This window comes from Sparus aurata, chromosome 4 (genome assembly GCF_900880675.1).
Source record: "Sparus aurata chromosome 4, fSpaAur1.1, whole genome shotgun sequence".
NCBI lineage: Eukaryota > Metazoa > Chordata > Actinopteri > Spariformes > Sparidae > Sparus > Sparus aurata.
Genome location: NC_044190.1, coordinates 38912816 through 38925863, shown reverse-complemented (window position 1 = coordinate 38925863; position 13048 = coordinate 38912816). Strand labels below are relative to the sequence as shown.

General features: G+C 40.5%; 1 protein-coding gene across 3 annotated transcripts in view; it reads left to right on the top strand.

Annotated features, from left to right (window-relative positions):
* Window positions 1-13048, top strand: part of LOC115580671 (uncharacterized) — a 39250-nt gene that overhangs the window by 23517 nt on the left and 2685 nt on the right. The window contains exons 7-9 of one of the 3 annotated variants that reach the window (XM_030415247.1): window positions 11613-11756; window positions 12130-12188; window positions 12849-13039. The exons of the other annotated variants lie outside the window; for them this stretch is intronic. Of the exons in view, the coding sequence (XP_030271107.1) occupies window positions 11613-11756; window positions 12130-12188; window positions 12849-13039 (394 nt within the window). The remainder of the gene's footprint in view (window positions 1-11612; window positions 11757-12129; window positions 12189-12848; window positions 13040-13048) is intronic. 3 annotated transcript variants of the gene reach the window in all.

Sequence of the window (13048 nt, the reverse complement as noted above, 5' to 3'; positions counted from 1 at the left end):
CTCCCTGGTCAGTTCCGCCACAGGTATGTCTGCGTTCATGGTAGCTAACAGCTTCCAGCCTCCCAACTGCATAGGGTTAGGGCAGGCATAGCTGCACATCCTGAAAGTAGGCCATGATGAGGCTTGTGAGAGCTGCTGAAACCCTGAAGTAGTTGAAAGCAGTCCAGAGAAGGTTGGGGGGGACTGAGCCAAAGGCGTTGGCAAGGTCCAGGAACACCACGCAAAGGTCTGTTCCAACCTTCTTAGTGACCTGGATCTGGTGCCAGATGGTATTACCGTGCTCCAGACAACTGGAGAAGCCTGAGATGCCTGCCTTCTGGATTGATGTATCACTCATGGTCTCTTTGCAGGTATCCTGCTAGCCTGTGAGCCACAATGCTAAAAAAGATGTTTCCCTTGACATTCAGAAGGCTGATCTGGCGGAACTGATCTATTTGTGATAAGTCGTTTTCCTTTGGGATAAGGATTCCTCCAGCTCTTTGCCAGCATGTTGGTAAGTTCTGGTTTTACCATACAACCTTCATGAGCTTCCAGAGAAGTGCAGCACATCTGGTGTGTTTTTGTATAGCCTGTACAGGACTCTATTGGGGCCTGGTGCTGATGAGGCCCTTGCCTTGTGCACCGTTTTCTGCACTTCACTCCATCTAGGTGGACTGATATCTAGTTGGTGCTCTGGTGGATCGGTTGGCAGCATGTCAGGTGGGAGGACGACCTCTTTGTGGTGTTGTTTGTCTGTGAAGGACTATTTCAGATGTTTTTTTTAAGGTCTGCCTTTGATACCAAAAGACTTCCACTTTTCTTCTTTATAAAGAACCCCTTCACAAATTTGAATGGATCTTTGTAGAAGGTTGATCTGGTCCGCTCCTTCTTCCTGTGATTCTTTACGAGATTTTCTGCTCTCCTCAGTGTCGCAAGCCTACCCCGGATCTTGATCTGCAACATGTTTATTCCTTCCCTCTCTTTCTCTATAGCCTTCCTCCATTGCCTCTTCAGCTGCCTCCTGTCTCTGATTAGGCGATCTAATCTTACTGACTCTTACTGACTCCTGGACTTAGAGGGGACTGCTGGTGTAGTTCCCTTCTTCTGTACCACTCCAAACCGTTCCACTCTATAGTTGTAGATTAGATCTCCCATTCTCTCCAGCTTCTTCATGGTTGTGCCTATGAGTGTCTGTAAGGTGTTCATTATTCCGAATAGGAATAGGAACGTTCCTATTAGTGGATCAAATGAAATCTAATTGGGAACTTTTCCTTTGTTTCTTGTATTTTGGACTTTTTGGATTGCAGCTGTCTGACAAGTCTTTAAACCTGTTACCTTCCTTTGCATGTGTTCATGGGTCTTATTTCTGAAAATAGCAAAAATTCCAAAAACTACACTCCAATTATAAATATTAACTATTAATTCAGCCAACAAACAAAACAAAACAAACAAAATGCAGTTTACAGTCTCATCTTAAAAACCAGGTCAATGAACTGAATGAGCTCTTGGACAGGAAGTCTTGCTGACATCAACTTCAACCATCGTTTGTTATCGTTTGTCTTCAAAGCACCACTGAGCAGCTTTCACAGGAATGACAGGGCTCTGCCTATAACGCTGTGCCCAGGTTTAAATCAAACATCCTTTTTTCCAAGTTAACATTAGCTACTGCTGCTCTCAGTTTAGCAGAGCGGAGCGAGGCACTGACACGAGGCACACAAAAACATAAACATAAAATCCAACATCCTTTGGATTGTTGCGGAAAATCCAACCTGAGTCGTTCACAAAGAAATCCACAGGCCAGCAGCATTAAACAACTTCAACTAATCGTCCACAGACTTGTACAGGCAACAGAAAGAGATGGGGATGGTCTCATTTTCCACCTCATGTTATTATCCACTCAAATATGTCTGTGTGAACTGATTCATACGTGCAGATAGCTTCTTATTGTTCTGTGTTCATATTGTGTCAAAGGCTGCAGCCCCTTTAAAAGATGCTGAAATCTGCCACACGATAAGATAAGAACGGAAATAAGTATTGCTGCCTATATTAGACTGAACTAGAATTGAACTCAGCAGAGTACATACCTCTGCCAACAGTCCCCTACAATTCAATCAAGCATAATCCAATATCAGATCAATTATACTCAAATCTTCTACATTCTGATTTTAATTTGGATCCACAAGATTATTCATTATTCCCCCAGAAATGTACAAAAAAAGTTTTTAATAATGTTAAAGAAACTAAGAAGAATAGTTCCTTGATCCGTCCCTTCATCCAGATAGTGGAGGAGCCAAAAAGTTAATGGGATATATTCTGGACCAGGACCCATTCTCCATCCAAGTTTAGTGAAAATATGTTCAGTAGGTTTTGTGCGATCCTGCAAACAACCAACAAACCAACAAACAAACATGCGTGAAAACATAACCTCTGACGAATGAAATTAGGGAAATTAAAAGTTACTATGAGGACAAACTGGTCTGATGAGTGTGTATGTTTTTCTTGTATTTTCCTGGCATCAGATATAACTTCTGATTAAGTTAGAACACTTGACACTCATGGGTGTGTGTTTGTTACAGACCAACAAAGGATCTGTTGGTTGCTGTTTGTAGACATGCAATTTAAAGGTGTGGAAAGCGACTCTGCAGGATGCTTCAGATACCTTGGGTTGGCAGGCCACCAGAGTAATTGGTATGTTATTGGTATGTTATTGGTTAGAAGGAGGTGAGAAAACCTGGCACATTAATTATCCAACACAGTCAGAAAAGCGCACCTGTTTCTCTTCCTCAGGCTGTTGCAAATTTCTTCACACTCTGACTTCCTACCTCCAATCTCTGCATTTGGGTCCAGAGAAAAAACCCCAACATAACATATTATCAAACAGCTAATCTAGAATTCTGATGTAAAGTGTAGTTTCTGGGCTCTCATCATCAAAGGCGTCGGCGTGTAGTATGTTGATAAAGGAATCTGCGGAGGCAAGGCTGGGTGGAATGATAGAGCAATCTTTATTGAAACAGATCTCAAGCTTGTATTCGAACCAGGCAGCCGCTCCCTGGTGCAAAGTTCTGCCCAATGCTTTGCCCTCTGCTCTATCAGAAATCCTATCGAACCCTCGATCTTAGTAAATCTACAAGTAGCCACCACATTTCTCCGCTTCTGCTGGCCTTTTTTAAAGTCTATCCACTTGCACCCTCCTACTTCTTGTAATTGGTCACTATGGTGGAGCGAGTGTCCATCTATCCAATATGAATTCTTCTGGTTGTTTTTCAGCTTCCAACAAATTTGTCAGCCAGTAGTGTAACGCCCTTGGTATCACGTGGTATTTGTGTTTCGTCAGCGATCAAGAGTTTTAGGAGTTGCCAGTTTCTGGAGGAAAAAACACACGTTCTACAGTTCCTACTGAGCGCTGCTGTACTGCCTCATGCTAGTGTTAGCATCATAGGCCAATGTTTGCACAAACCGACAGCCACTCGAGGAGGCAGATGATTCGACAACAGCAGTATTGTAAGATGATGCAATTGAAGGAGGGGATGACTCTCTTATTTAGTGGCTGAATGTCATCAATAACACATTTAATGACAAAGTTTGTTCATATTTGTGTGTAGAGCTGCACCAATTAGTTGATTAACTAATTAATTGATCAAATGAAAACTAATTGGGAACTTGTACTCGTGTTTTTTGTCGCTTGACTATTTCTTTCTTGTATTTTGGACTTTTTGGATTACAACTGACTTAAGTCCTTTGATCTGTTAACTTCCTTTGCATGTGTGCATGTTGGTCTTATGTTATGAAAATGGCAAGAATACTATATAAGAATGTGTAACCATAATAACAATCAACCACTGCTCTCACTACTATATCAAAAAGTCCAATATGCATGAAAACATAACCTCTGATGAATGCAATTAAAGTTCAAATTAAAAGTTACTAATATGACAAACTGGTCTGATGAGTGTGTTTTTCTTGTATTTTCCTGGCATCAGATGTAACTTTTAATTAAGTTAAAACATTTGACACTCATGGGTGTGTGTTTGTATTCAGCTGAACTTAGTGGCCCTGCCTTTTAATCCGTTGACCTTGGTAACCTTGCAGAGGAACAAAGGATCATCATCACTGTCAAAAGGCCAAACACTGAATTGTTCATCGCTGGGAACAGGCGGCAAAATTATGAAAAGTTCAAATCAACATTCCTGGACGGCAGCCATCGCTGCTGTGGACTTGTGGGCTTGACTGTTAATGACTTTCAATTTTCAATAAGCTGAAACAGAAATACCACAGATGTTATTAGCTTAAACTTCCTACTTGATCACTCAAAGAGTTTAGTTCAGTTCAGTTCAGACCACTTTATTTATCCCAAATGGGCAATTTAGTTGTAGCTTTTCCAGACGTCAAACATAAAAAAATAAAATTAAAAAAAAAGATAAAATCCTTACAATGATCATTCATTCAGTCAGTCAGAAAACAATTTAAGAGGCACATGGGTACGTCATAAATAATAAATCAATGAGTAAATAAATAAATAGGTTAAATTCTTCTAAAATTAGTGGGGTCTGTGTTTAGGAGTTTGATGGCAGCTGTGTATGCCCAGCCAGAGAGAAGGCTGCACACTCAAATGAGGTGACATTCAGCAGTGGAAGTTGTTTAACCAGGATGTCGGCTCGATGTATGACTGCCAGCCCACCACCACAGCCCTTAGAGTGGGGCTTCTGGATGTAAACACAGCCGAGGGGAGTATACCAAATAAAATGTTTTTTATATAGTATTTTATTGAAAGCTAAAAAAAAATATAAAAAAAGCCATATGATCATACCTGAGCCATTTAAACCAATGTGGAGTTTTAACAGATTAACTCAAACACATTAATGATGGTCACACAGTTGTGTACTCAGGATGCTGCACAATGAGCAACACATTCTGCACAGAGGACACTAAAGTCCTCACAAGGTCTCACAGACAGAAATTAGATTGATGAGTGTCGTTGAGATATGTAGAACTGAGACAGAATCATCACAATAGATGATATTTTTCATTCGGTTTGTGCAAGTGAAGATGGTAAAATGTGATCCTGGACACACCTGTTGTTGCAGGAACTAGAGCTTTATAATCAAACTGTGGGACATTTAATAATGTGTTATATGCGAAACAAATGTGTAAATATCTTCAGCGCGTGGTAACCACACACCTTATTTCAAACATTTAGCTAAAAGCCAATTTAAAGAACTCAGACTTTGAGACAACGGAAAAGGACGTGCAAAAACGCTAACTGATTTATGGGTTTTAGGGCTCATTCCTCCTCCTGTATTTGCATCTTAAGTCCTAATCCTCACCTTGGTCAGTGCAGAGAAACAGCAGAACAGAAACAGAAAGCTAAATGCCTCTGCCTCCACCTCTGAATGATATGTAGAAAACCTGCTTGCTGTACAATAAGGTATCAAACAGGTTTCTCATTTATGGGACAACATGTTTAACGAAACCGGTTTTGCAGCTGGACTATTGTTCTGATACATAATGCACATACCTTTCAACTTACATGACTGCTGGTCAGTTTCTCCAGCAGGTATATAAAAACCCTGCAGGCAACAAATCTGGAGACGGAGGAGAGTCTGCAGCATCATGGCCTCCACACTGGTGATCCTGCTTCTGCCGCTCCTGGTCTCGCTGGCCTCGGCATCACATCGCTATGGTTCAACCTCGACCTTCACCTACAAAGGGAGAAACCCTGATGGCTCACACATGGTGAGTGATTGAACTTTTAATGAGATAACATGAAATACAGACGTGTGAATTTATTTTATCGCTTTATTATTATCATTATCATTATTATTATTATTATTATTATTATTATTGTTATTGCTGTTGTTATTCTGCAGAAGAGAATTAAGACCACCTGTGATAAATGGGAGATACATTTGTTTTTTTTCTCCAGAACTCTCGATGGAATAAAAGTAGAGAAAGTAGAACTCAAGAACTCAAATTCATTTTTCAAAATGGCCTTGAGGGTTTTTAATACCATAGAAAAGGATTTTGACCACACACAAAAAAAATTATCTAAAAAGTTACTTTTATCTGCAGATTTCTAAATCATAATTCAGACTTTGTCTCAGAAGGGAAATCAGAATTCTGATAAATATCTTCCTCTCTGAAACAATACAGATTCCACTGATACGGATCTTGTTTGCATACCCAAGAACCTTTTCAAGGACGTTTTCACAGCCACAAAATGTAAAGCAACTGTGCGTAAACATTTCTTGACATCTGAGAATAAGAACTGATGACAAGACAACTAAAAAATAATATGGATCGTCCTCTGAGGGCTTAATTGTTATTAATTATACTCCTGTGTTCAGTATTTTCACTCCAAACAGCTTTGTTTGATTTCCCACATTCGAGAGACAATAGTTACGTCAACGTAGGACAGTAAATTATATTATCTTGTAAAACATTCTTTGATAAATAAATACCTTTTAAACACTTTGTTTAAAGGAACGTCCTCTCGCCTCAAATTCTTTTTTTTTAAGAAAATGATGAGGAAGCTACAGATGATCTGAAGATGAGATAACATCAGCCATTATTCCCTTCAGCATGTTCATGTTCAGTACTCAAAGCTGCACACACACACACTTTAATTCAGACTTTGAACTCAAAAGAAAAAAGTCACAGTTTTGAGAAAAAAGGTTTTATTTGTTTTTTTCACACTTTTACTATTTTTGGACATTTACTGATTGATGATCCTCTGTCTGCAACATAGGCTGTTTTAATCCTTCTTTCTTATGTTGCATCTGATATTCTTTTACTAGAATTGTTATTGTAAGTCTCGTTTTTTGTTTTTTTCCCCAGGTGAGAATTTTCATCTTTCAGACTAATAGAAAGAAAACATTTTTAAAAAAGTAGATTTTTTTAAATTGGATTTCTGCTTGCAGATGAAATCAGATAGACGGCAGATGTAATCACCAGTGTTGGGCACGTTACTTTAAAAAAGTAATTAGTTATAGTTACTAGTTACTTCTCCCAAAAAGTAACTGAGTTAGTAACGGAATTACTCCACTATAAAAGTAATTAGTTACCAGGAAAAGTAACTATTGCGTTACTTTTATTTCTTCCCCCTTTTGAGCTCGGCATTCATTTTAGCGTACTCAGCATCCATGTATTTAGAAAATGTCTTTTTGCATGGCGGACCAGCTCCTGTTCTCCCTGATATTTTACCAGTGAAGCTCTGAAGGAGTCTGAGTCAGCTGTTGATAACAGGAGCAAGTTCTCAACAACATACCTGTCTATCATTGCATTCAGCTCAGTCTGTGTCACAAGTTTTAGTGAAGCTGTTAGCGGAGCTCACGTTAGCCACACCTGACCTGCTATCATCATCAACAGCGTCAGCAACAGAGTTTTTGGCCAGTGTTAGTTTTGTAGAAGCGTGTGCCGTTGAGAGATGCTTCATTAGATCAGAGTTGCTTACAACGGACGTGGACGAAGGAGATTAAAGTAGTGTCTGTATGTGATGGAGGTTTAAAGGTTATAGACTGGCTTCTCTGATTTGTAATCGCAAAGTGTGTGTCGGTTAGAACACAGTCTATAATGTTCCCCCAAGACTTAAATGAAGAATCAAGCAGGAAACAGTCGATCCCTTTTATGGCACTTTAATCCAGTGTAAACAGTGTACACTTACAGAGGTGGTATGAGTGTGGTTCTGGAATAAACCAAAAACAACAACAGTCATCAATAAACAGCTCACAAATGCTTGACCATAGCACACACCCCAAATTATAATCTAATTATCATTAGCATGAAAAATATGACACATCATATACAGAAGTAGTATACATAATATTATATCACATATATATGTAACTGACAACAAAGAAAATAGCCAGTGGCATTAATATAACATTAATGACCATTTAAACCATCAGCGGTGATAGCTAACACTGCTAGAAATACACTCTTAAGTACCAGAAATAATCTCAATTAGCAGACTTATAAACAGACAAAATATAACAACAATGAAAAATGCATCCAGTAAATAAACAATGTAACTTACGTTTCTCCGGACGTACACTGAACCACAAACGGCGGATCAACTGAAACAAAGTGGCAAACTCAACTTCACCTGCTAAACACACTTCTCACCGTCTTCAGTCTCTTCTTCTCTCTCTCTCTCCCAGTCAGCAGCACTAAGCCTGATGGAGCGCGTCAGCGCCCCGAGCTGCTGAATCCACTCAAAGCACCTGCTCTGTCATACAATCTTCAGAACACTGTACTTCCACTTTGAAAACGTTAACTTTCCCTCCGGACTCGCCATTTTCTGCAGCTCACCTCTGCTAGTTTGTGTGTGTGAGGCTGCTGTGTGCGTGTGTGGCTTGTGTGTGAACCGAACATTGCCACTGATTGGCTTAAGAACTCTCACTCAACGTTAGACAGCCAATCACCATCACTTATGCGGTTGCCTCGCCCCTCCCTCCTCCCTCACCGGAGGAAAAATAAAACAGCTCTGCAGCTCCGGTGGCTGAGAGCCGAGTCGGATGACAACAGCTTCAATGATAAGCTTCAGTTTGTAACGCACCACATTTAATAGTCGGTAACGGTAACGGCGTTGTAACGATGGAAATAGTAATTAGTTAGATTACCCGTTACTGAAAAAAGTAACGCCGTTTAGTAACGCCGTTTATTCCCATTCGTTACTAACGAATCGCAACTGGAGAAGTTTCAAGATGATATTTTAGTATTTTGTTTTTTGTCGACCCTTAATTATGTCCACATTCAAACATCGACATATTGTAATATTATTGTTTTTTCTGATTTGAAAAACATCTGCTCTGAAATGATCAAAACAAGTTCACAGAGTTCAGGTTATTGAAAATCTGAAGTCAGCCCCACAGTATACAGTGCTGATGGCCCTGCTCATCTGATTTGACCCCCTCAGACTTCCACATCTTCCCTAAGATGAAGAAGCAGCTCACTGGTCACCATTATGACGCTGATGATGACGCTGACACTTTTAACGAATAAATGTTCTAGGTTTTCAGAAATTGACTCCTTGCACCTCAGGCACTGAACTTTTCACTGCTCGTAAACCCCCTTGGGATCGCATTATATTTTTAAATGGTTCTGTAGCTTCAGCAGAGGAACCATCTCCAACTGCACAATTACTTAATTTCATTTTTTTCCACAGATTGACGTTCGCAGCCGGGAAACCTTCTCTGGATGTCAGTTCAGCCTCAATTGGAATTGTTACAGCGGCAACTGTGGCAATAGAACCAGTAATCGGAGAGGCACACTCGACAGCAACCCCAGTGCTGTAGGATCTAACAGGCAATGGTGTGAAACTGAGGAAGTCTCAACAAGAATCGTCCTGAGTGACAAACCTTTTGATTTGAAGTGAGTTTATTGTTTCATTGAATCAGATTAAAATTGTTGTTGCTGTTCTTTATTTACTGAGTGAAGTTTTTGAAGCTTTGTCTTAGAGATCAAACCCGCTTTAAGTCACCCAGTTGCACATACATAATTTATCAGGAGTATTTTTTCCACACATACCAGGGAATCCAGCTGCTGTTGGGTCTCAAACCGAAACCATGCAAGCGGTTGGTCTCAACTGACCTCAGTGGATTTGGGAACAAGATCTGACACTGGAAAACCAAACAGCTCACCGGACATCGCCATTCTACCTCTCCTACGGTAAGTTCCCTGCAGTGAGCATGAAACAGATTAGTTAAACTCTAATCAATAGTCTCTAGTATAGTCTAATTTTGAACCTGTGAGAGATGTCCTGCTCTCCCAGTGGTAGTACGTTAAAGATATATTGTGGCGATAATTTTGTCAAAAAGCCCAAAAATACTGAAATTATTGAGCTGGAAGCAAAACGTAGGCTGCAAACATTGTTACCAGGAATGTTTCCTACAGCATGTCTACAAAACAAAAGATCTGCCAGCAGGATAATCAGTGTTTGGTGAAACGCCGGATCGGACTACACACAATTTGTCTGTGGATTTACACAGCAAGATGAGGAGAAATGTACCATTGTCCAGTTGTGTATTCAGCCAAGTTCCTGTTTAACACATTACTGGTTTTACTGCAGTTCTGTGTGTGGTTTGTTCAGGCGGTTTCACCGTACCAAACTGTCAAACATGGCCGACACACTTTGCAGAAACCGTCTCTAACTGTTCTAAATGTTTCTATTTAAGAGTGCCCCAAAACTGTCCACGGACATACAAACTGCCGTCGTTTGATCCTGACGGTGACAACGTTCGATGCAGATATGGAAGTATCAGATCTGGGGAGTGCAGCTCCTGCAGCTCACCTTCAGGCTTCGACTTAGATCAGGTTAGTCAACAAATCCATAAACAAGGTATGAGGAAACTGATTATTGATGAATTGATCGATGCCTAACTTAACTAGTAATTGTTCACATCCGCAGGGCTCTTGCACATTAAATTACCGCTCCGCCCCTGCTGACAGCAGAGTTTATGGATTTGAGATGGTTGTGGAGGACTTCCCGAAAAGGAGCATCAGTCTGACCTACGATGACGGATCCCGGTCCTACAGGGCGCCACTGCCTGTGAGGGCAAAGAGACAAGCATGGTCGCCAACAACCGCATCCTCGTGGTGGCCAACAACCACAACTACAGCTGCACCTACAACCACAACCAGAGCTTACCCCACAACCAGAACCACAGCTTACCCCACAACAACCACAGCTCCAGCCACAACCACAACTACAGCTGCACCTACAACCACATCTACAGCTGCACCTACAACCACAACTACAGCTGCACCTACAACCACAACTACAGTTGCCCCCACAACCACAACTACAGCTGCACCTACAACCACAACTACAGTTGCCCCCACAACAACAACCACTGCTGCCCCCACAACCACAACTACAGCTGCCCCCACAACCACAACTACAGCTGCCCCCACAACCACAACCACAGCTGCCCCCACAACCACAACTACAGCTGCACCTACAACCACAACTACAGTTGCCCCCACAACAACAACCACAGCTGCCCACACAACGTACCCTGGCGCCATTACTCCTCTCAGTAAACTACCTTTGCATTTCTCTTTTCTGGGTAAGTCAAGTTTTACTTGTCATAATTTTCTGACTACATTATTAATGAGCAATCTTAATTCTTTGATATCTTAGATAAAAACTTCGACATTGAGTGGAAACGTTAATGCATGTTGCAGCTCAGGCAACATCCTCATATGTAATGTTACACATGGTGGTCACCAGAAAAGCTGAACCAGAAACTGTAAATTTTAATTATTGACATTTTTTAACCTTTAATTTATTCAGCTAACTTTTGTCTTTGGTCGGGAAATTGTGGTGGAATAATTTTCATTTGAAATTTAAATTTGATTTGATTTCTTTTAACTCCAGTGGACCCATCTGCTCCATCATGTCAGGAGGGGCTCTACTTGCCAAGGTTGTTGCCACCAACACCTGCAAATGGAGAACACATCCAAGCAGAGATCAACAAAGAACTGGAGATCAAAGTCAAAGCACAAGCTTCATACGCCACGTAAGTAAGAATCAACGAGATCAATGTGGCAGAGAAAACATTTTTATAATTTCAGCAGGTGAAACAACATCAGATTAATGAAGTCTGTGTTTTCTTTCTTTTGTTCTCATACAGAATAATTGATATCATGATAAGTGGGCCCTTGAATATCAGCAACCACAGGACCACAAATGGCGATTTTGCCATTAGGTGGACACCCATCACGGACGAACTGGGAAATTATTTCTCAATCTGCTTTGCTGTTGAAGCCATGGCAGGGTGAGTTCAGAGTTGAGAGAAAGTGAAAATTAGGAAAGTTACAAAAAAATAAGGAACTTATTAAACTGCCAAGATTTAAAGAGTAAAAAGTAATTCATTAAATGGTTAAGTCAGAGGACAACTTGTATCAAAATTAACTACATCAAATCAAACTACATCTTACTTTCAAAGTCTGGTTTCAGTCACTTAACATTTACACTTCTGTCACTTTACATGTAAGTAAGAGATAAAAAAACAAACATAATGACTTTAAAGGTGCAATATGTAAGATTTGCCACCTGTCTTAGCAAGGTCACTCCAAACAGATAGGGGGCAGCATGTCATGATCCTCCTCAGTTGAAATGTTGTAACAGTGTTTACTGATGCTTTCCAGGTCTAGGATCTACCAGTCTGAGATGAGGTGTGTTGTGGTGGACGTTGTGGATCAGAAAGGTGAGTTCAAGTGTTACTTTAATACCAACATTTTGTACTGTAACTGCAACTGTAATGATGTATTTTCACCCAATATACTATCATGCTGAACGCCATGTTGAGGTGTCAAATATTGACAATGTAACTTGTGTACATGAGAGAACATTTTTTAAAGCTGCAAGACCTGGACTCATGTTAAGTGCTGTGTTCCTGTTAACTTTGCTACAAAACAAAACCGTCAATTGTATATTGAAAAATTGTACACAAAAATACCATCAGGGTTCTTTATTCATACAAACTGAAGCCTATCCATGGATATACTTCACTTGATGTAAACTTACATTTAACCTGTGGAGTTGCCTTTAAAGTAAACAAACACAAGTCATGCTCAGTGGTGGAATGTAACAAGGTACCTGTACTTTACTCGAGTATTTCCATTTCATGAAGTTATTTGAAACCCTCTTAGATAACATCTTTTTCCTATTAAACTTGTTGATATACAACATCATGTCCTGTGTTTTATGAGTAAGGCATGCTCCATCTGAGTGAGATCTGGTGAATTTGGAGGCCAGGATGATGCTTTGAACTCTTTGTCACTTTCTTCGGGTGATTCCTGAGCTGCTCTTCAGGATGATGTGTATAAATAATTGACAAATTATTCTTTGTTTGTCTTTGCCCTAGTTAAATCCTATGTGAGCTGCAGTGAGTCTGCGATGACGGTAGAGATTGAGAAATCTTCATTCCCTCGACTCAGTGAGGATCATTTGCGACTCAATGACCCCACCAACACCGTCTGCAGCCTCCAGAGACACTCCAACAGCACCCACGTCATCGCTGTCATCCCCCTCAATGCCTGTGGCACTCAGATCGAGGTAATGCAG